Source organism: Equus asinus, chromosome 4 (assembly GCF_041296235.1).
Source record: "Equus asinus isolate D_3611 breed Donkey chromosome 4, EquAss-T2T_v2, whole genome shotgun sequence".
NCBI classification, from domain to species: domain Eukaryota; kingdom Metazoa; phylum Chordata; class Mammalia; order Perissodactyla; family Equidae; genus Equus; species Equus asinus.
In genome coordinates, this window is record NC_091793.1 from 48,782,315 (window position 1) to 48,806,766 (window position 24,452).

Sequence of the window (24,452 nt, forward strand, 5' to 3'; positions counted from 1 at the left end):
TCTGCCTTAATCTAGGCAATATCACTTTTCATTTAAGTTTCTGAAATAGGCTCCTAACTGTTGTCTCAGCCTTCAGCTCAGTCCTACTCTGATCCATCCTCTAGCCTACAGTCTGAGTGATTTTTCTAAAATAGAAATATAATGACATCACTCTCTTCTTAAACTCACTCAATGACTTCCTATGCCTTGAGAGAAAATGTACCTCTTTAGCATGGCATTCAAGATCTTCCGTGCTTAGGACCCTGTCAACCTCTCTGGTCTTATCTCCATACTCACCATTCACATTGGTCTACTTTCAAGCCCCTACTAGCATCATGCTATTTCATGTTTTCACAATAATTGTTGCTAATATTTATTGAGAGGTTACTAGATACAAGGAATTCCATTAATTGATCTATTCCTCTGACAAGCCCATGTGGTCAGTTATGGTTTTTCTCCCAGTTGACACATGATGAAACTGAGGCACAAGTAAGTTAAGGAGTCCAAGCAAGGTCACACAACTAGTAAAAGACACAATTGGGATTTGAAGTCTATCGTTTTCTCTCTAGAATCCATTCTCTTAACCACTATTTATACCTCTATCAAACTCTTCCTTCTGGAAGACCCTTTTTCTTTCTTCACTTAACTTACCTCATACTTACCCTTCGTCCACTTAATATGGCTTCTGCTTCCATCACAACTCTGAAAAATCTCTCATAAAAAATATCAATGATGAACTCCAAAGGGACTTCTTCCCTTCTCTACTGACTTGATGTCTCAAATGCTTTCAACCATTGATCTCTCCAAAGGCCCTGAAATAGCCTTTTTCTTAGTTCTTGTGATGACATTCTCTTGGTCTTTCTGCTTTGTTTCTGAATGTGCTTTCTCAGCCTTCTTTGTTGTTCATCCTTCTCTATAGAACCTTCATATTAGAGTTTTTGAAGATTCAGTCCTAGTTCCCATTCTTCCCTCCCTTTGCTTTTTGTACTGAGTGATCTCATCCACATCATAGCTTCAATTTCCATCTGAATGTTGGTAACTTCTAAATTTGTATCCAGGCTTCCTCTTTGTTCTACAGACCTTTGCAGACCAGTGCTTCTTTAACATCATATGAATTTCTCAAAAGCATCCTAAACTCAATATGTATAAAATGCAATTTTTAATCTTCTCTCAAATATTGCTTTTCAGTGTACTCTAGCACCACCTTTCCTCTAGTCAAACAATCTAGAAACTGTTATAGCCCATCTGCCAAAGAGCAGTAGGAACATAACTGTAGTCAGAGTTAGATTTATTTCACTTACTGCAGCCAGGGGGAGTGCACTTAAGAGGAACTGCGGGTTGTCTCAGTAAAAAAGAGTTTTCAGGAGCTTCTTATAAGACTTGGGCTTGTATTGCATGGTTGTAGGGAGGATTTAAAAACATGGGGTCCAGTTATGAATTGGATGTTTTCAGGGGCTGGGGAAATTCAATCACTGGTCTTACTTTTTTTATATGTAGGCAGGATGATTAAAGTGGGCCTGGAGTAGTCACTGCTAAAAAGTGGCAGTTACGTGTTAGTTAGAAGAGAGGACTTTGAGAATGATCTTGTCTGTCTTTTTCCAAACAAGTCATTGAATGGCCTTGTTTGAACACTATATACAATTGTCATTTATTTTGAGTTTTAGCATGTCAAAGTTTTAGCTAGGTAATTTTTTGGAAAGTGCCCTTAACTCTCAGCTTTAATTTTTCAATATAAAAAATGAAGCAAATATATACTATTTTGGGCAGAAAATTCAATTTACATATGATTTTAGTTGTACACATTTTGCTTCATTTTAATAATGAGACATTTTCTAGGTTTTTGTCTAAGAACAATATAAATATTATTCTGGCCATTTGCAAAAACAGTTCCATCCGACTGGTAGATTAGGGAGACCTACCCATTTAGAGGCAGGGCAACCAAGAAACACTCAATTGCTTGAGGTCTGTAGGGCTATGCATCCACCAATATCTTGCTTTCCCCCAGAGGAAACTGAAAAAATGAAAGAGCAATACAGAAGACTCTCAAATAATCAAGAGGTAAGACAGTATCTGTAGTGGTTAAGTGGTTAGACTCTCAAGTCAGAATGCTTGGATTTGAATCTTGACTTTACCATTCCCTAGCTCTCTTCTTACCTATTCCTACTTGGAGCAAGTTGCTTGACTTCTCTGAGTCTCAATTCCCTCTTCAGTAAAACAGCAGAAGTAATATAGTCCCTTCCTCTCGGGATTGTTGTGAGGATTAAATAAGTTAATAAATATAAAGTGCTTAGAACAGCACCTAGCACAGGGTAGGCACTCAATAAATATTTAGCTGGCATTATTGTTATAATCCATCATGTCATTTGGAGTTTAAAAAACCTTTTAAAAATTGAGTAGTTGCCAAGGACACTCTGTATGAATGGTATGTATGTGTATAAGAGAAATATAAAGTTGGAGTGACCTCTAAAATTTTTTAAACAGATCTGGTCATTTAAGAAGACTCCTTCAGAGAGCTGCTCAGATGCCAGCACACTTGAGAATGGAGAATCTGGAATTATGTTAACATACTGGAACCTTCCATGGAGACTGCGATGGTGAAAGAGCAATTTGAATAGTAGAGTTTCAAAGCTGTCAAAGAAATTGATGATGTGTCCCTGCTTGCCAGGAAGGGACTTGTACAACACCTTTGAACTGAACAGAAGAGGCCAATAAAAATGGAACTTCTGGGGGGACTCCATGAAATCTATAACTGAAGTGGCCCCATTCTTCTCTTCCTGTCAAGCTAGCCATTCTGACATCTATTAACTAATACTGTAAGTGGGGTAAAATTTTTTTGATTATGACATCTGTTTAAATTGGCTTTCTGTGTCTGTTCATAATTTCGCTTAGACTATATGCTTTTAGCATTTACTAGATTGGAGGCAGTTTCCAGGGGCAGGAAAAAACAGAGTTTTCAACAAAGATTAAGTTATAGGTTTTTAAAAATTCACTTGTGCATTTTTGGAGGGTATATTTGAATTGTTTATTGGCACAGTTATGTAGCAGACTTCAGTTATCTGAACTGATTTCTGTCAAGTTATTAATAGATTGCTTGCCTGTGTTTCCCTGTATTTTATATATAAATACCTAGGCAGGAGAATAGTCAAGGTTTGCAGTTCACTGTCATGAAGCTGTCTGTGTATCCTATGTTTAACCACCTATGATTTCCCAAGCTGGCAGCTTTTATGAGAACAACTAAATTCAAGGTCCTATATATTTCTTTCAAAATGCAGAATTTGGCCCTAGCAGTTTCAAAGGGGTTTGAAAAAACAGAGCTCCTAAATAGTAATGTATAAAATGCACTTAATTATATAATCAGCCTTTAACTAGCAATCCTACGTCTGAGAATATATCCTTAGAGGGTAAATAATTGTAGAAAAGAATCATTCCAAAGGCTCAAAGGCATTCACAGAAGTCCTGAGTGCAACAGCAAGAGGTGAGAAACAACCTACAGGTTTAACAACAAAATAATGGGTAAATGGAACATATCTCATTAGGATGGATTCTTACGAAGTCATTAAAAATGATCATCCTGAAGGCAGGTATAGCATCATGGGAAAATGCTTCTTAGATAATGTAAAGTAAAAGAGGCAGAACATAAAATGCTATACTGACTGTTAATGCAAATGTAAAAAAGGTATGCATTTGGACCAAATGAAAATAACTATTCAGTGGTGGGAATATCAGTAATTTAAATATAGAATCTTCATTTTTTTAACAAAAAGAGGAAAAGTAAAAAGTTTTAAATAACCTGACCATATATTCAAGAGCCAAGTCCCTTGCTCAGTTTTCATGGATTTGTAAAAATGACAGCTTGTATGTGAAGGCAATTTGAGTGTTAGCCCAGGAACCTGATTTGTTTGCCCCAATAAATTCACTGTATCTTGATTTTATTAATAAATTCTGTGCAAATTCCAATGCCAACTATTTGCTACCTTTATTAATATGAACAGATCCCATGGGTGAAAAAATATGATAATCACAGAGAAACAGGAAAGGTACAGCATATGGTGTGGAGAGCCCACCAAAAGATATAAAGGCCTTCTGAAGAGCTGTTCCTAATTGCTATATATATTTTTTACAAGTCAGAGTTTTATGATAGATGTACGGATCATACAGAGTATTTTCATATTCTTAAGTTTTACTTTCAATTCAATAGTTTACCTTATAATTAAAAGACATCGCTACAGTCAGTTGGGAGAAATGGATGCAAAACATAATTCAAAACCAAAATTTATTAACCAATCCTCCTGGAGTAATGCCTGTTAAAGAATGTCAGCTGAAGGCAGAAGAGATTTGGGAAATTCTGGTCTCCTTTGTATTTATTCTTTGTCAGTGGCTGAAGAGACGGGGACCTAATCTTCTTAGATACAGACCTCATGAGCCAAGATGTGGGTGCATTTTGGGATTTACATGCTCACCAACCTTGGAACGCAGCAGACACTATGGAGCGTGGCAGGACCTTCTGTGTTTTGGGGCATAAAACTATCCGAGAGGACCCACTGTAAGGCTGTCTTCTCAAATGTTAAGCACTTGGGGATCTGAAAACGCCCATTCTGACTGAGTAGATCTGAGAGTCTGCATTTTTAACAAGCTCTCAGGTGATGCCGATGCTGTTGGTCTGTGGACTGCATTTTTGAGTAATAAGACTCTAAGCTCATTTTACTTGAGGAAAAGAAGAGATGCAGAGAGTTTCCTGCTTAATTTTTGCTTCTCATATTGTTTCTACATCTGGAAACTAATCTTTGGACAAGGAAGCATACACTGGGGTGAATGCCAATTTAAAAAGAAGTGGTACTGTATATTAGAATAATTTCTTACAATTTTATTTACCATTCTAATGTCCAGTAAGATCAGTACTGGTAACTAAGAAACATACTCTGTAACTGTAATGTTGAAGTCTTAGGCATTGCTATACGCCTACCAGCTTTTCGGAATGTTTTTGCCTTACCAGTACGGTATTTGGACATTTGTTTGGTTGGCTGTTTTTGAAATTTTGCTTTGGAACTTTCAAATTTCATTTATAAGTAAATCTCTTCATAAAATCCCCCCTCTGATTCTTTTGGTGGCCCTTGTATATATGATATGTAAAACGCCACAGTATTCGGGATTTAATAATTAGCAATTACCTTTAGGTTTATTTTTAGTAATTATATTAAGATTTACTTTAAAATTAAAGTTAGAATCTTGTGCAGGAAGCTTCTTGGTTTTCATTAATATTCCTAAGTAAGTTATAATTAACCACTACCATTAGTGTTCAATTCCTTCAAAAGTGACCTTGGGCTGCAAATTTTAACTTTAAATTGCAAAGTTCTGATTATAACATCATATATTTATAAGACAAAAAAGCTAAGTATGAAATATATTACCTGAAGTAGTAAAAACAAAAATACATAATTTGGAATGTCAATGGGATTTTTATCGTTGAATAAGTTTTTTTTTAAACCTGTGAACAGTGAGCTGAAGGATCTCTTAAAGGTGTTTCCTATGAGAATATATTTCTATGGAAAATACACTTACATTTTTTGGTTTGTTTATTTATTTTCTTTTGAATATAAAACTATACCTTAATTCGTCGGCCCACCAAAGTGTGGAGACCACAGGGCTAGACAAGAGGAAAGGACAAAAGGGAAGTTGGTAAGCAGATATTGGGCATTCAAATCACTACGCTTTCAAGATAACAAAGTTCTAAGGTGAATGGGGAATGAATGAACTATTCTAAAGTATTAATGCTTACTAAATCTATATCCCTAATATGTGTTACTAAATTAGTTTGCTGTTCTGAGGATTGAGATAAGTATGAAAGCACCCAGCACCCCAGTTCAAAGGAGATGTTCAATGAAGTTTTGTCAGACTTTATATGTCTTAACTTGGTCAGAAACACACATACCCTGTTCTTTGGAACTTATAGAGTTGGTCTCCTGTTTCCTATCCTTTCAAGATGGCATTTCTGTTCTGGCTCCAACAAACAGCTAGCCTACCCTTCTTATGCATTTGCATCTTGTAGAGAGGTTAGAATCTAAAAATCAGGACATAAATTAAATGCATATATGATGTAACTCCACTAGGCTACGTGACCTGCAGAAGCTCTGTGACACAGCTTTATTTACTAAACTAAGCAAAGCTCCATGAGGGTTTTAATTTTCATAATAAAAGGTAAGGAGATCTAGGTTGAATTTACCATTGTTTCATTAATCTTAAAGGTAGGAGCTATGCTATTAAGAGCAGCAATTTTAATGAAATTCTTTCTTGTCCAAGCATCTGAAACCAATTTATTAGAATGAAAACACATTATCAATAATCTCATTAACAAAAGTGGATATTAAAACTGTGCTAGAGATCTAAAACATGAACGATAGTTTTAAAGAATGTCAAATCTGCTTACTTTCAAGATAAACAACATTTGCTATTAATGAGAATGAAAGTTATCCAAGAAAATAATTCACCTTGCAAAAGCTTTCAGTTCTTACACTCTAAATGTTGACCCTCAAAACTTTTTTTTTTTTTTTTGAGGAAGATTAGCCCTGAGCTAACATCTGCTACCAATCCTCCTGTTTTTGCTGAGGAAGACTGGCCCTGAGCTAACATCCGTGCCCATCTTCCTCTACTTTATATGTGGGACACTTGCCACAGCATGGCTTGCCAAGCGGTGCACAGGTCTGCACATGGGATTCGAACTGGCAAACCCCGGGCCGCCGAAGTGGAACATGTGAACTTAACTGCTGCGCCACGGGGGCCGGCCCCTCAACTTTTTATTCAGGACCAATTCAATGTCTGTTCTGGATAGAAGAGAGGAAATAGAAATGCCGGCCCCGAGCCTCAAAACTTTTAAAATATCATTCTTCAGTACAGTATAACCTGCTGTTAAGGGATGGTTTCCTGAACTTAGTATAATCTAGTAATGTGAATGCAAATGTGGACCCAACGTCTTTAAGGCCTTGTTTGTATACATAGAAAGATGCACAACATCCTATACATTTAAAAGTGAACCCTTTCTTTGCCTTCTATTTTATTTTTAGTTCTGTCCTTTTGAGTTAAAGTGGAAACAGAGCACTATTATTTTTTGACTTAAAATCTGTCCCTTATGCCTTTATTCACAGAGATTTACCCGCACAGAGTTATACTGTCTACTAAAATTAGAAATATTCTGAGTCACCAGAACACCAGAGATGTCTGTTGTTATAATCGAATCGTATCTGGAATTGTTTTATCTTTCCCTTGAAACACGTTATTTGAGTATACTTTGCTCGATGGAAAACGACCATCAAGTCTTTTTCTTAAAAGACTGGTAGCAGTATTAGAAGACTGGATTCTTTGCTGAGAGGGCAGCTAACTGAGAATACACGTGCATTTGTTTCAACATGATTAGCTGATGCACACCAAATCCCATGCTGACCAAATGGAAAGCAACACGCTGAATTTTCGGTTGGAATTTGCGTACATTCTCTATTTTTCTAAAATTCAACATGTTCAATCATAACTCTCTGAGTACATGTTAAAGGCTTTTCCTCCCATGAGATTTAAATACATGCTACTTTGTTCTGTGTTGAAATGTGTTAACTCTCTTATTCTGGATTGTACATTGGAAAATTCCAATAAAAGCAGTACAATTAAAAAAAAGGCCTTCCATTGACAGAACATCTGCAAACTTAATGAGGTAATCCACTGAGATAAATACATCAACTAATAAATTCCCCTCCGTGCAGCCAGGAGCATCACTGGCCAAGTACAAACCATCTGGGGCGGCTTCGAGACTTTCAGTTCCTTTGGTCACAGGTTAACCAGAACACACGCTTCACACAGCAAATTATTTCTTAAACAGTCCTCCTCCACGAAAACAAGCCATTCTCCAGACCACATTTAAAAATCACCAAAAGGACACTATAATTAAGAGGGAGAAAGGGACAGAAGTGTACAGTCTGGGGGACAGTTCACAGTGAAGGATTCTGTGTTTATATAGACACTTATTCTTCTCTCAAATGTCATTATCTAAATTATAATTCTTCCATATGCCCCTCATATGTGTTTCAATGACTAGATTATAAACTCCTGATAATTAGGAACTATCATAGCTCTTAAATCTTTCTCCCCAACATTTAGTGTCCAGCATAGTCTTAGTCACATAGTTGCAAACTCACAGACAGTGGTTGATTGAATTACCTGCAACACCCACAAAGTACTTTTATTGAGATGTAGAGAATTAATAAAAGATTAATTGCAGGTTCAATTTAATAGTTATATGATTATTCATGTTTTATTTTTCTTCTTGAGGCAGTTTTGGCATATGGTATTTCTTGGAGAAGTTTTCCCATTTCATAAAAATGTTCAAATTTATTGGCATAAAGTTGTTCATAATATTCTAATGACCATCCTAATTTCTGTAGGGTCTATAGTGATGTTCCCTTTTACATTCCAGATATTGGTTATTTGAATGTTCCTTCTACTTTTTTCAATGACTAGTCTTGCCAGAGTTGTGTCAATTTTAGTTATCTAAGAACCAACTTTTGGAGGTGTTCATCATCTCTCTGTGTGTTTTTCTTTCACTAACTTCTAATCTTTTAATTTTCAGTCTTTTTCTTTTCTAACATATGTTCAAAGCTGTTTTCTTTATTTAAAATTTATTTTATTGAGGTCACAGTGGTTTATAGTATTATGTACAATTCAAGTGTACATCATATTTTGACTTCTGTACAGGCTGCATCGTGTTCACCACCAAAAGTCTAGTTGCCATCCATCATCGTACCTATGTGCCCCTTTACCCCTTTTGCCCTCCTCTCACCCACTTCCCCTCTAATAAGCACCAATCTGTTCTTCATATCTATGTGTTTGTTTCTTTATCTTCCACCTATCAGTGAAATCATACAGTAGTTGTCTTTCTCTGTCTGACATTTCCTAAGCATAATACCCTTAAGTTTTCATTATGTCTTTGCAAATGGCACAATTTTATCTTTTTTTAAGGCTGAGTAGTCTTCCATTGTAAATATATATTACATCTTTATCCATTCATCTGTTGATGGGCACTTAGGTTGCTTCCAAGTCTTGGCTATTGTGAAAACGCTGCAATGAACATCAGGGTGCGTATATCCTTTTGAATTAGTGTTTTTATGATTTTTGGCTAAACATCCAGAAATGGAATAGCTGGATCAGGTGGTATCTGTTTCTAATTTTTTGAGGCATCTCCATACTATTTCCCATAGTGGCTGCACCAGTTTGGATTCCCACCAGCAGTGTATGAGGGTTTTCTTTTCTCCACATCCTCTCCAACACTTGTTATTTCTCATCTTTTTAATCATAGCCATTTTGATGAATGTGAGTTGATATCTCAAGGCAGTTTTGATTTGCATTTCCCTAATAATTAGTGATGTTGAACATCTTTTCATGTGTTTGTTGGAAAAATGTCCGTTTATATCCTCTGCCCATTTTTTGATCAGGTTGTTCATTTTCTTGTTGTTGACTTCTATGAGTTCTTCATATATTTTGTATATTAACCCCTTATCAGGTATATGATTTGCAAATATTTTCTCCCAGTGGTAGGTTGTCTTTTTGTTTAATTGATAGTTTCCTTTGCTGTGCAGAAGCTTCTTAGATTGATGTAGTCCTATTTCTTTATTTTTTCTTTTGTTTCCCTTGCCTCAGGAGACAAAAAGATACAATTAAGACCAATGTCAAAGAGTGTACCGCCTATGTTTTCTTCTAGACGTTTTAAGTTTTCAGGTCTTACATACAAATCTTGCATCTCTGTCCATCAGTGATATTTGCTGTAATTTTCCTTTCTTTGGGTTGTTCTTGTCTGGTTCTGGTATTAGGGTAATGTTGGCCTCATAGAATGAGTTAGGAAGCATCTCATCCTCTTCAATTTTTTGGAAGAATTTGAGAAGGATAGGTATTAAATCTTTGAATGTTAGTAGAATTCATCAGAGTAGCCATCTGGTCCTGGACTTTTGTTTTTTGGGAGGTTTCTGATTACTGTTTCAATCTCTTTACCTGTGATTGGTCTATTCAGATTCCCTATTTCTTCTTGATTCAGTTTTGGAAAGTTGTATGATTCTAGGAATTTATCCATTTCTTCCAGGTTATCCAATTTGTTGGCATATAGCTTTTCATAGTATTCTCTTATAATCCTTTGTGTTTCTGTGGTATCCATTGTAATTTCTCTTCTTTCATTTCTGACTTTACTTATTTGAGCCTTCTCTCTTTTCTTCTTAGTGAGTTTAGCTAAGAGTTTGTCAAGTTTATCTTTTCAAAGAATCAGCTCCTAGTTTCATTGATCCTTTCTATTGTCTTTTTAATCTCTATTTCATTTATTTCTGCTCAAATTTTTATTATTTCCTTCCTTCTACTGACTTTGGGCCTCATTTGTTCTTTTTTCTCTATTTTTTAAAAATTTTTATTTTTTTCGGATGTACATCGTATTTCGAATTCTGTATACATTACATCATGTTCACCACCCGAACACTAATTATAGAGCATCCCCTCACATGTGACCCTAATCACCTCTTTGCCCTCCCCCCTTCCCCCTCCCCCAATGGTAACCACCAGTCCAATCTCCAATGCTATGTGGTTTTTTTTTTTTTTGTCGTTTTTATCTTCTACTTATGAGTGAGATCATATGGTATTTGACTTTCTCCCTCTGACTTATTTCACTCAGCATAATACCCTCAGGGTCCATCCATGTTGTCACAAATGGCCAGATTTCGTCATTTCTTATGGCTGAGTAGTAGTCCATTGTGTATAAATACCACATCTTCTTTATCCATTCGTCCCTTGATGGGCACCTAGGTTGCTTCCACGTCTTGGCTATTGTATATAATGCCGCAATGAACATAGGGGTGCAAGTATCTTTATGCCTTTGTGTTTTCAAGTTCTTTGGATAAACACCCAGCAGTGAAATAGCTGGATCATATGGTAGATCTATCCTTAATTTTCTGAGGATACTCCAAACTGCTTTCCATAGTGGCTGCACCAGTTTGCACTGCCACCAGCAGTGAACAAGGGTTCCCTTCTCTCCACATCCTCTCCAACATTTGTTGTTTCCTGTCTTGTTAATTATAGCCATTCTGACCGGAGTGAGGTGATACCTCATTGTAGTTTTGATTTGCATTTCCCTGATAGCTAATGATGTTGAGCATCTTTTCATATGCCTATTGGCCATCTGTATATCTTCTTTGGAGAAATCTCTGTTCAGATCTTTTGCCCATTTTCTAATTGGATTGTGGCTTTTGTTGTTGTTGAGCTGTATGAGTTCTTTGTATATTTTGGATATTAACCCCTTATCTGATATGTGGTTTGCAAATATCTTCTCCCAATTATTAGGTTGTCTTTTCCTTTTGTTGATGGTTTCCTTTGCTGTGCAGAAACTTTTTAGTTTGATGTAGTCCCATTTGTTCATTTTTTCTTTTGTTTCCCTTGCCTGGTCAGACATGGGACTTGAGAATATGCTGCTCAGACCAATGTCATAGAGTGTACTGCCTATGTTTTCTTCTAGAAGTCTCATGGTTTCGGGTCTTACATTCAAGTCTTTAATCCATTTTGAGTTGATTTTTGTGCATGGTGTAAGGGAATGGTCTACTTTCATTCTTTTGCATGTGGCTGTCCAATTTTCCCAACACCATTTATTGAAGAGATTCTCCTTTCTCCATCGTATGCTCTTGGCTCCCTTGTCAAATATTAGCTGTCCATAAACTTCTGGGCTCTCAATTTTCATTCCGGGGATGCAGGGATGGTTCAACATCCACAAATCTATCAACATGATACACCACATTAACAAAATGAAGAATAAAAATCACATTATCATCTCAATAGATGCAGAGAAAGCATTTGACAAGATACAGCATCCACTTATGATAAAAACTCTAGATAAAATGGGTATAGAAGGAAAATACCTCAACATAATAAAGGCCATATATGACAAACCCACAGCAAATATCATTCTCAATGGAGAAAAACTGAAAGCTATCCCTCTAAGAGCAGGAACCAGGCAAGGATGCCCACTGTCACCACTGTTATTTAACATAGTATTGGAAGTCATAGCCAGAGCAATCAGCAAGAAAAAGAAAGAAAAGGGATCCACATTGGAAAAGAAGAAGTGAAACTGTCACTCTTTGCAGATGACATGATTTTATATCTAGAAAACCCTAAAGAGTCCACTAAAAAACTTTTAGAAATAATAAAGGAATGCAGTCAAGTTGCGGGATACAAAATCAATGTACAAAAATTGGTTGCGTTTCTATACACTAACAACGAAGTAGCAGAAAGAGAAATTAAGAATACAATCCCATTTACAATTGCAACAAAAAGAATAAAATACCTAGGAATAAACTTAACGAGAGAGGTGAAAGATCTGTACAACGAAAACTATAAAACATTGTTGAAAGAAATCGAAGAAGACACAAAGAAATGGAAAGATATCCTGTGCTCTTGGATTGGAAGAATTAACATTGTTAAAATGTCCATACTTCCTAAAGCAATATATAGATTCAACGCAATCCCTATCAAAGTTCCAACAACATTTTTTACAGAAATAGAACAAAGAATCCTAAAATTTATATGGAACAACAAAAGACCCTGAACAGCCAAAGGATTCCTGAGAAAAAAGAACAAAGCTGGAGGTAGTACACTCCCCGATTTCAAATTATACTACAAAACCATAGTAACCAAAACAGCATGGTACTGGCACAAAAACAGACACACAGATCAATGGAACAAAATTGAGAGCCCAGAAGTAAACCCACACATTTATGGACAGCTAATATTTGACAAGGGAGCCAAGAGCATACAATTTTTTCTCTAGTTTTTTTAGGTATAATGTTTGATTGTTTGAGATTTTTCTTATTTCTTAAGGTAGGCTTGCATTGTTATAAACTTCCCTCTTAGTATCACTTTTGCTATATCCCATAAGTTTTGGTATGTTGTATTTTCATTTTCATTTGTCTCGAGGTATTTTTTGATTTCTCCTTTGATTTCTTCATTGATCCAATAGTTGTTCAGCAGCATGTTGTTTAATCTCCATATTTGTGACTTTTCCAGCTTTCCTGTAGTTGATTTCTAGTTTCAAACCAATGTGAATGGAAAAGATGCTTGATGTGATTTCAATCTTCTTAAACTTATTGAGGTTTGTTTTGTTTCCCAGCTATGGTCTATCTTTGAGAATGTTCCACGTGCACTTGAGAAGAATGTGTATTCTGCTGCTTTTGGATGGAATGTTCTATATATGTTGATTAAGTCCACCTGGCTTAGTGTTTCATTTAAGGCCAATGCTTCCTTGCTGACTATCTGTCTGGATGAGCTATCCATTGATCTGTCATGTTTTAAAGTCCTCCACTATTATTGTGTTGCTGTCAATTTCTCCCCTTAGGACTGTTAACAGTTGTTTTATATACTTTGGTGCTCCTATGTTAGGTCCATATATATTAAGAAGTGTTATGTCTTCTCGGTAGAATGTCCCTTTTATCACTATATAATATTCATCTTTGTCTCTTGTTATCTTTTTTGGGTTGAAGTCTAACTGACATAAGTACGGCTACACCCATTTTCTTTTGTTTGCCATTTGCTTGGAGTATCATCTTCCATCCCTTCACTCTGAGCCTATGTTTGTCTTTAGAACTGAGATGGGTCTTCTGGAGGCAGCATATTGTTAGGTTTTATTTTTTAATCCATCCAGCCACTGTGTGTCTTCTGATTGGTGAATTCAATCCATTTATATTTAGAGTGATTATTGATATATGAGGACTTAATACTGCCATTTTATCTTTTGTTTTCTGGTTGTTCTATATTTCCATTGTTTCTTTTTCCTTGTACTTCTGTCTGTGATTTCAGTTTGGTGATTTTCTGTAATGTTTTTCTTAGTTTCCTCTCCTTTTATATTTTGTGATTCTGTTCTGATTTTTTGTTTTGTGGTTATCATGCAGGTTTGTATAAAAGATCTCATAGATGAGATAGTCCTTTTTCTGATAGCCTCTTATCTGCATTAGTCTATGCAGGGTCTGTCCTTTTCCTCTTCCCTTTCTATGTTATTGTTGTCACAACTTACTGTTTTTTGTGTTGTGAATTTATTACCAAGTTGAAATGGTTATAGTTATTTTTGATGCTTTCTTTCCCTTTAGCCTTTATGTTATAATTGTTTATTAACCTATTCTGATAGAGAGTTCCAATTTTCTGATTCTGTCTATTTACCACCTTGCTCAAAGCTTTGTAAACCTTTGTCTTTTTGTTTCAGGTAGGAGAGCTCCTTTCAACATTTCTTGTAAGACAGTTCTAGGGGTGATAAACTCCCTCAGTTTTTCTTTGTCTGGGAAACCTTTTATTTCTCCTTCATATTTGAAGGATAACTTTGCTGGAGAGAGCATTCTTAGCTGATAGTTGTTGTCTTTCAACATTTTGAATATCTCTCTCCACTTTCTCCTAGCCTGTAGAGCTTCTGCTGAGAAATCTCCTGAAAGCTTTATGGGGGTTCCTTTGTAAGTTATTTTCTTCTCTCTAGCTATCCTTAAAAGTCTTTCTTTGTCATTGACTTTTGACAGTTTTAATATAAAATACTTTGGAGAAGGTCTTTTTGTGTTGAGATAATTAGGAGTTCTATTATCTTCATGTACTTGTATATCCTGTTCCTTCCCCAGGTTTGGGAAGTTCTCAACTACTATTTCTTTAAATAACCTCTCTGCTCCTTTTTCCTCTCTTCTCCTTCCAGGGTATCCATTATCCTTATGTTGCTTTTCCTAATTGAGACAGATATTTCCCATAGAATTTCCTCATTTTTAAAAAATCTTAGTTCTCTCTCCTCTTCCACCTGAATCATTTCTAGATTTCCATCTTTGAGCTTGCTAATTCTCTCTTCCATCTGGTCTGGTCTATTTCCAATGCGTTCTATTTCATTTTTCATCTTGTTAATTGTGTTCTTCATCTCTAGAATTTCTGTTTGGTTTTTTTTGAGAGTTTCAATGTCTTTGGTGAAGTAATCCTTTTGTTCATTAATTTTCTTCCTGAGCTCACTGAACTGTCTTTCTGAGTTTTCTTGTAATTGTTGAAATTCTTCATGACAGTAATTTTTAATTTTCTGTCTGTTAGATTGCAATCTTCTATGACCTCAAGTTTGAGCTCTGGAGAGTTGTCATTTTTTTTCTATGTTACTGTGTTACTGTAGTTCTCCAAGGTGCCTGATGCATTGATCCTCTGCTGGCACATTTGAGGTAGTAAACACCTTTCCTGTTTGTGTAAGGCTTTGGTTACTTTGATTCTAAGCTGCTTCTGGTTTTCTCTGAAAGCCTGCACTTTTTGCCCTCCACTGCCTCTGCTAGAGGTGTCACTAGTGCCCTCCTTGGGCTGCTTGTGCCCCTAAGGTTGGTGCCTTGCTGCTTATGATTGCTGCAGTCACAGGTGCTGTCACCAGGGTCACCAGGCTGCAAACACTTCTGCTACTTATGGGGTTGCCTGGGTGTCATGTTTCCCCACTGGTTCTCTGCAGGTTCTCCACAGGCATGAGTGCTGCTGCCATGGGTATCACCTGTGTTGCTGCTCCCTGGTTATCTGGGGGTGCTGGCAGCACTGCTGCTGGGGTCATTGGGTTCATGAGTGTTGCCACCACTGCCAGAGGCCCAGGGTCTTGTATGCAGCCCTTGCTGCTGGTAGGGCTGGTGTTGAGGGTACTGTCACTGGGGGTTAGGTCACGGGTACTGCTGTGGCTCCTGGAGACTCAGGTCACAGATGCCATCTGCCACTGATCAGGGAGGGGGAGGGGCTAAGCCATGAGCACTGCTGCTGTTCCTGCAGCCTCTGTTCTCTGACATTGGTGTGCTTTTGGAAACCTCAGATCAGGCCACCACTGCCACTGCTGGGAGTATCCACACTCTGAATGCAGCCCTTGCTGCTAGGACACCCAGTGTCTGAGTTGCTGCTGCTCGGGGAGGGGGATGGAGCTGGCACCTCTGGCGCTTCCTGAAGCATTAGGTTGTGGACACCACCAACCACTGCTGGGGGAGGGGTAGAGACTAAGCTATGAGCACTGTTAGTGCCCTTGTAGTCTCTGTTCTCTGGCACCAGTGCGCTTTTTGAGATCTCAAGTCAGGGCACCATTGCCACTTCCAGGAGTATCCATGTTTTGGATCACTGCTGCTGGGGGAGGGCAAGAAGGCTGCTCCCCTAGTTCTACTCTCTCCTGGAGATCCAGTCCACCCACCTTCAATGTATATATGTATGGATCTCTCAGGTGTTCTGGTGTACTGTGCAGGGAGTTCTTTGTTGGTAAATGGATGTCCTACTAGTTGTAACTTAGAGGGGAAAAACTCACTGCACCATGATGCTGACATCACCCCTTGCTAATTTCTTCTTATATTATGGTTTTAGCTCTTCTCACAAGTTTTGTTGTGTAATTTTTTCAATATAATTAAATTCAATTACTTTATTATTCAAAGTACTTTCTGATTTCCACTGTGATTTCTTCTTTGACTCCAAAATTATTTAGAAGTCTAATTCTTAAAGCATATGGGAATTTTCTACTTATATTCAAAATAATTTTTTTTAGATTAAATGCATTGTGGTCAGAACTATATATGATTTCAATTTTTTGAAATTTATTAAAATCTGCTTAAAAGTCCAGCACATAGTCAATTTTTGTAAAAGTTCCACGTGTGCTTGAAAAATTATGTACTCTACAGTGGTTGGGAACAGTTTATTACATTCCTCAATTACATCAATTTTACTTATTTCATTTTTTCAAATCTTGTATCTTTCTGATTTTGTTTGCTGTTACCATCAGATAGATGGGAGCATGAAAATACTCCCAGCATGAGTGTAGATTTATTTATTCCTCCTCATAGCTGTGTTAATTTTTGCTTTATATATTTTGATATTATTAACTAAATACAAATTTGGGATTATAATATCTTCCTGGAAAATTAAAACATTTTTCATTATGAAGGTTTTTTCTTTATTTTTAAAAATACTTTTTTGCCTGACATTAAAATCTACTTTGATATTGATACAGCATCCTTTTGATGAGTATTTGCAAATATGTGTTTTTCTTCCTGTTAATTTTGAACTTTTTGCACCCTCATGTTTTAGATGTATCTTTTGTAACTGGCGTATTGTTGGCCTTTATTTTTCCAAAAAGTCAATCTTTGTTTTATAATTGAAGCATTTAATTTACACTTAATGGGATTACTGATATATCTAGACTTAAGACTACTATCCTATTATTTGCTTTGTATGTGTCTGTATGTTCTCTTATTCAAAGTTTTTTCTCTTTCATTGCATTTTTTTTTTTTTCTGGAGGATTGGGAATCAGTATCACATTGGTTGAGCAACGCCCCTGTTCTGGACCCCACACCCCAGGGCTTCCTGAACTTTGCAGTCTTCTCTGGTGCCTAGGATGATTGGGCTGACAGTGCCATCTGGGCAGGGCAGCCCAAGTCCAAATTGGAAACTGTTTGGGTCCCAGTTCCCATTTCTCTCCTTTGGGTTACTCTCTTCCTACCTTCTATTCCATGTGTGGGTTTAATCAGACGTCCTCCAAAATTTTGAGACTTGTTCCTATAAAATCAACCTGGGCCCACAGTTCCAGGAGTGCAGCCAGGTAAGCAGATTGCTCCACTGGCTGGTACAGTATTTCTTCCATGGGACCTGCAAGATTGGGCTGTCGGAATGGTAGTGACAGGCTAATATTGAGTGACTCACATTATTTATGTAAGACAGGCATCCTGCAAAAAAATATTTGCTCATGGTTCTGCTCACTGTTGGGGTGGCCTTTTGAGAATATAATTTCATTCTTTTCCTTCTATTATCTTGGAAGTTATATTCTTTATAATTCTTGTAATGATTACCTTAGTATATTACAATACTCCATCTTATCAAAGTCTAATAATAACTATTAATATTATTTTCCTCTTGGTAACTGAAAGGACCTTGTTAGAACATTTTTAACTCCATTTATTTCTTTTTCTTGTATGCTACTGGTTTTGATTATTTGAACTGTATATATCTTTTAACTCCCAGTAAACCTTATTATTATTGCTTTATGTAGTCAATATTTACCTGAGTATACCTATCATATAACCTTTTTGTTGGCCTTTCTTTCATCTTTCATTTCCAACCTTCCATTTGAGATCACTTCCATCCTGCTTGAAGAACACCCTTTAGTATTCCCTTAAGTGCAGATCTGCTTTTGAAAACTCTGTTTTTATTTGTCTGAAGCTGTCTTTATTTTAGCTTAATTCTTGAAGGGTATTTTTACTGGGCATAGAATTCTATGTTGGTAGTTGTTTATTTTCAGCACTTTGCAGGTATTGTTCAATTGTCTTCCAGCATATATTGTTTCTGTTGAGAAGTTCAATGTCAATCCAATAGTTATGTCTGTGTAGGTAATGTGGTTTTTTTCTTCCAGACATTTTTAGATTTTCTTGTTGTCTCTGGTTTTCAGTAATTTTAATATATGCCTAGATATGTTTTTCTTGTTTAAAGTTTTGCTTCTTGAATCTGTGGTTTGATTTTTTTTTTCAGTTGAAGAATATTCTTAGCCCATTATCTCTCTGAATAGTAGTTCCCTCATTCTCTCTATCCTTGTCTTCTGGGACTCCAATTATACATATGTTAGACTTTCTTGATGTATTCTCTGTCTCTCTCATCCTGTGTTCTGATTTTTTTCTATCCCTTTGTCTCTATGTGCTTCATTTTGGATATTTATTTTGGAATTTACCTACAGTTCACTAATTCACATTTCAGCTTTGTCTAATCTCTATTAAACCCATCCATTGAATTATTAATTTTGGTGAATGTATTTTTCACTTAGAATTTCCATTTGATACTTCTTTATAGTTTCCAATTTTCTGCTGAAATTCTCAGTCTTTTCTTTTATCTCTTTCAACTCAGTAAGAATGATTATTTTAAAGATACTGTCCCATAACCGAGATATATGGAACCCACGGGTCTATTTCTATTCTGCAGTTTCTCTTATTTTTTAACCTCCCTATATTCTGGTCATTTTTTCTCATGTGCCAGACATTGTATCTGCAAAATTGTTTGCAGAAATAACGTGAGGCCTAGAATAATGTTACTTTTTTCAGGAAAGATTAATATTTACTTCTGCAGTTTACTAATCTATAAAATGGGGATAATGATAGTACCTACTTCATTAGCTGTTGTGAGGATTAAAGGAGTTAATACACATAAAGTGCCTAAGCAAAAATCGATGTTTTCTAGTTTATGAAGACAGACGTCCGCAGGTGCTACTTTCTATTGGACATTTTAGTAAGTGATTTAAGGCAGAATTGATACATTCATTTAGCAAATACTCATCATGAGCATTTTATGCTGCAGGCACTGTATTGGGTGCTGGGTATAGAAATATGCCTAATAATTGTTGGAAGATGAAATCCACCATGGTTACAGACTGGCAGAATAGTAGTTGAGTCCTTGACCATTTCTATCAATTCTACGCCTCCTGAATATTAATTATTAATGCAGGATCACCAGTAGTGAAGATTAGAAGCCTGTCTACCTGCATCTACTTTAACAGCATGTCTCTGGGCTATATATATATATATTTACAAAAAACTGATGGCAACAATATTCTTAAATGGCTTTAGAACAACGAATTAAAGTTGAGGAGATTTAAAGAAAATTTGTTTCTGTGTATTTTGAAAAGAAACTTTAAAGAATGGAGAAGAGCAGCCGAAGGATAAGAAATAAAAAACAAAAAGAGCAATCAATTTAGCTCTTAGCCCAAAGGAAAGGATGGAACTTCATACCTTACTGCAAAGACTTTGGAATAACTATGCATGTTAAAAGTGGGTAATAATAATAATAAATATTACTATTAAATTATTATGCACAGTGGCTAGAGCCACAGATCAAAGAACAATCTTCAGATGCATGTAGTTTGGAAAGGCCTTTTGTATAACTCTCTGCATTTATACTTACAGAGACAGAGTAGTCATGTTAGAAATAATCCTAGAAATAAATATTCATCTTAGCAAGCAAAATTACTGTGAAATTTAACTGCTGAACATAAGATAATATTTTCTATCCAAAAATCAAATCCACTTTTTTGTCCAAATTTAGTGGACAATTCCCCAGATTTTGACTGGGGATGCGAAAAATCCATTTCTAAGTTGTTTTTTTTTTTGAGGAAGATTAGCCCTGAGCTAACTACTACCACTCCTCCTCTTTGTGCTGAGGAAGCCTGGCCCTGAGCTAACATCGTGCCCATCTTCCTCTCCTTTATACGTGGGATGCCTACCACAGCTTGGCGTGCCAAGCGGTGCCATGTCTGCACCCAGGATCCGAACCAGCGAACTCCAGGCGGCTGAGAAGCGGAACGTGCGCACTTAACCGCTGCGCCACTGGGCCGGCCCTCTAAGTTGTTTGATTAGAACTTAGAACACATTTTTTTCCCTACAAAATCAATGTTATCAATATGGATAAGTTCCTATTTCTCTCCCTCTAGGGCATTTAACAAACATGGTTATTGCTTTTATATTATACATTACGTATCAGGAATTAAGTGCTTTACATCGAGAACTGCAACCATCTGCATCAATATGACAGAGCTATGGGGTCTAAGAACTGAGACAACCTGTGTCAACATGATTTATTTGTTTGTTACAAGAAAACTTTGCCCAGGAAAGATAAGACTGTAAACCAATAAATAACTTCATTGTTTGTTTCAGGAAATTCCCATATATTAATTTATGTCAGACAAACGATCTGCTCACCTTGTCAAAGAGTTTACTTATCAAGCAACAGTTTACTTAGCAAGACTTGCTTCAAGACCCTTGCCTTGTTATAGATACTAATCTAAACGATTGTGTCATGAACCTTTCCAAATCCCAATCTATTCTCCACCTTAAAAGAGCCACCTTAAACCACTTGAGACTAGACTCCCAAATCCTATAAATAGCCTCTCCTGACTTCTTCCTGAAGAGACTGTCAGGACTCTGAAGGCAGAGTCCTCTCATCGCAGAGAATTCAAATAAACTTAGTTTGGCTTTAGTAGGAGGTTGTCCAAAGATACTTTGGAAGAGTTAAACATATTTATTTCTTTAATCCTCTTAGCAACCTTATGAGTAAATTCTATCCTCATGTTCTTTTTACAGACGAGAAAACTGAGGCACACTGAATAGTTACGTGACTCACCCAAGGACACAAAACAACTTAATTCACATAAATCTAGACTATGGTACTAATATTACTGAGTCTTTCTTCCCCCTAAGTCTATTGATTTGAAGACACCCTGAAGAATCCTAGGCCCTGACCTTCTCAGGCCCATACCGTAATTACAGTACTAATTACCATAATTAGTAATTTTGTTTTCTTTCCTCATTGGACTGTGAGCTCTTTGAGGATGAGACATATCTTGTTTGTCTCCATACTGCCAGTACCTAGCACAGCCTCTGACACATGGTAGGTATTCAATAAATATTTATAAAATAAATATTAAATGAAACCCCACTTCATAAATGAAGCTTTGAGATATTAAGAACTTGCTTCAGCTTACTTAGGAAGTAACTGTCAGATTTGGTGCTCCCACCAATGCACTACAGTCTTTAGCTCAACTGTAAATGCGTTCTCAAAGAGTAGTTTTTATGAGAATCTACAGACAATGCAATGGGGATTCATGTGTATAAAGCTCCAGTATTAACAAAATATAATATTTCTTTGCTTTTTGCTGAAATATTATCATCTCAGTGTGATCATACAGGTCATCTCATGTTGATTAGATGCTTGAATCACACATTTGTCTCTGATTAATAAAAGTGGAAAACATTAATTGATAAATGCAATTTCTGACAATGTTTTAAAACCAAGGGATGTGACTATAAAGTTTCCTTGGTATTGAAATGGTTGTAATTCACTTCCCATACTAAACAGAGCTTTACACATATAAAGTTATTTTTTTCTTTATTATAAAGAGAAATGAATGTTATACAAATATTTTGGCATCAAGAAAAATGTTTAAAATTTTACATAGAAGGTGAAATTATGAAAGGAAAGAAAGTAGGCTGGAAAGATTTTTCTGTTCCTTCTGAGATAGCTACTCATATAGCCAATGATATAAGGAAATGAAATAAAATGACCTACAGAGAGACATCACAAAATGCAAACCTGTGAACCCTGTTTTGATTCTGAATTGAACAAACTGATACGTAAGACTTTTTGAGCAAATCATGGAAACGTGAATGAGGACAAGTAATAGATGTTATTATGGAAAAAATTCTTAATTTAGAAATATATACTAAAGTATTCATGTGAGATAACAAACTGCCTGAGATTTGCTTTAAAATTCTCCAGGGTCAGGGGTGTGGATGACGAGCATGCATGTGTGCATGCCCATGTGTGTACGGATGAAACAAGACTGGTAAAATGTGGATAACTGTTGAAGTTTGTGATGAGTATATGGGGATTCATTACAGGCTACTCTCCACTTCTGAATGTTTAAAATTTTCCAGAATAAAAAGCTTAAAAATTGGCTAATTTCCCCAGTACTGTACTAGCTATACAAAGGACCTGATCATTCACATATATATTGGCTGCAAACTCAATGTTAGTATCACAACCCAATGCAAAAAGTTATTCTTCTCATCTGTGGATAGACTCCAAAATTTAAGAAAACAGTTACTTTTTCTGCTTGGGAGAATTTTGTTACAGTCTCTAGCTGAGCATCAAAGAAGCTTGTTTCCAGCACCCAACTCTTCTGAGTGTGTTAGAAACTTCAAGTTTTCTGTTAATGAAAGGAACCCGTACCACACTGGGCAGAGTGCTGGCCTTCTCTCATTCACTCTTGCTTTACTCAGATTGGCCTTTTATAGAACACAAGGTAACTCCATTAAGTGCCAAACCATCCCTTTATTTTAGTAAGAGAAATAGCCTCAAGAATTCTTAAAGTGAGTATCTCTTTTATAAGATATATATTCCTTTAAGGGTACAGAATATTTTCTCATCCAACATAGACTAAAACCCAGTGGAAAATACACTTGATATTAGGCCCTTTTATGGCTGGCCTGGCTTTTGGGTACTTCTTTCCTTTAAATGTGGATTTTTCTCTTCTGATAACATGGAAAATCCTTCCAAAACGTGGAGGAAAGTACAAATGATCTTCAACTAATTTTACAATATTTACACCTATACCTTTCATCTGCTTTTAAGTCGATAAAAATAAAAATGCAATATGTAGCAAATATCAAGGGCCTCAAATATTGAACAGGAAATAAAGCTCAGATTACAATGTCCTTTTGATGTACTAACTCAGGAATGTAGGTCAATCCTTTTATAGTATTTTCACGAGTACTTATTTTATTAATGTGTGCTTTGACAATGGAAAAATGGATTATGGCATTCTGTGGTTAGGGATTATTTTGCTGTTTATTTAAAACATATACAGCAATGTTTTTCAAATATTCACATAACACGATATAAGAAAAGCCAAATAAGCAATAGGTTCTACAAACAGACGCATCTGATACCTTGCTTCAATTATCATTGCTGCTTCTTCAGAGCAATAACAGCGTAACATCTGGGAGATTTCACAGGATCAAACAACTTTACAAGCGCAGACCATGCAATATCTTCCTGAAAATTGATACGTGATTTAGATATACAATCATTTGTTGAGGACAAAAATGAGAGATTAACTCAGACTATATAGTCTAATATAAAAACTACATAGAAAACAAATTACATAAAATAAAAGTATTTTTGGTGAATAAAATTAACATTTACAATTTCACCTTCAGGAATTCATGCTGAGGAAATAATTAAGATGTACACAGAGTGTGAACTACAAGGTTACTCTTTGCTGTAACTGTGGAAAACCGGAAGTGGCAAATAACAATTGAGTGTTACTTATATAAATTATTATATGATGAAACATTATTGAGCTTCTGTAGTATATTGAATAATGGGAAAATTCTAAATAAAATAAATGAAACTAGTGAGATGCAAAACTGCATTCATTATTTGACTCCAATTTTTTTTGTTTTTGAGGAAGATTAGCCCTGAGCTAACATCTGCTGCCAATCCTCCTCTTTTTGCTGAGGAAGACTGGCCCAGAGCTAACATCCATGCCCATCTTCCTCTACTTTATATGTGGAACGCCAGCCACAGCATGGCTTGCCATGCAGTGCCATGTCCACACCCAGGATCCAAACCAGTGAAGCCCAGGCCACCGAAGCAGAACCTGTGAACTTAACTGCTGCGCCACCTGGCCGGCCCTAATTTGACTCCAATTTTAATTAAAGTATAAATAATGTGCAAATATGTATACGTGCAACATACATATATTAGAAAGAAGCACTAGAAAACATACCAAAAATTTAATAGTTAACCCTGAAAGGTGGGATTATCATTACTTTTCATTTTCTTTGTTACATTCTTCATTTTAACTTTTCTAACACAAATATGTATTAACTTTTATAATAAAAAAATATTATGTAAAATATTAGCATCTA

The 24,452-nt window shown here is 36.2% G+C and overlaps 1 protein-coding gene across 5 annotated transcripts in view; it reads right to left on the bottom strand.

Annotated features, from left to right (window-relative positions):
• Positions 1–10,602: 10,602 nt before the first annotated feature.
• The window catches only part of METTL25 (methyltransferase like 25), a 104,159-nt gene continuing 90,309 nt past the window's right edge, over positions 10,603–24,452 (bottom strand). For 3 of the 5 annotated variants that reach the window (XR_011502693.1, XM_070507213.1, XM_070507214.1), the window contains one exon: positions 22,834–23,574. Coding sequence is in view for 4 of the 5 variants with exons in the window: in XM_070507213.1 (XP_070363314.1) it covers positions 23,482–23,574 (93 nt within the window). In the remaining variant the exon portion in view is untranslated. Of the gene's footprint in view, positions 11,758–21,911; positions 23,575–24,452 lie in introns of those variants that run through there. The other 2 variants (XM_070507212.1, XM_014833833.3) reach the window with 2 other exon arrangements.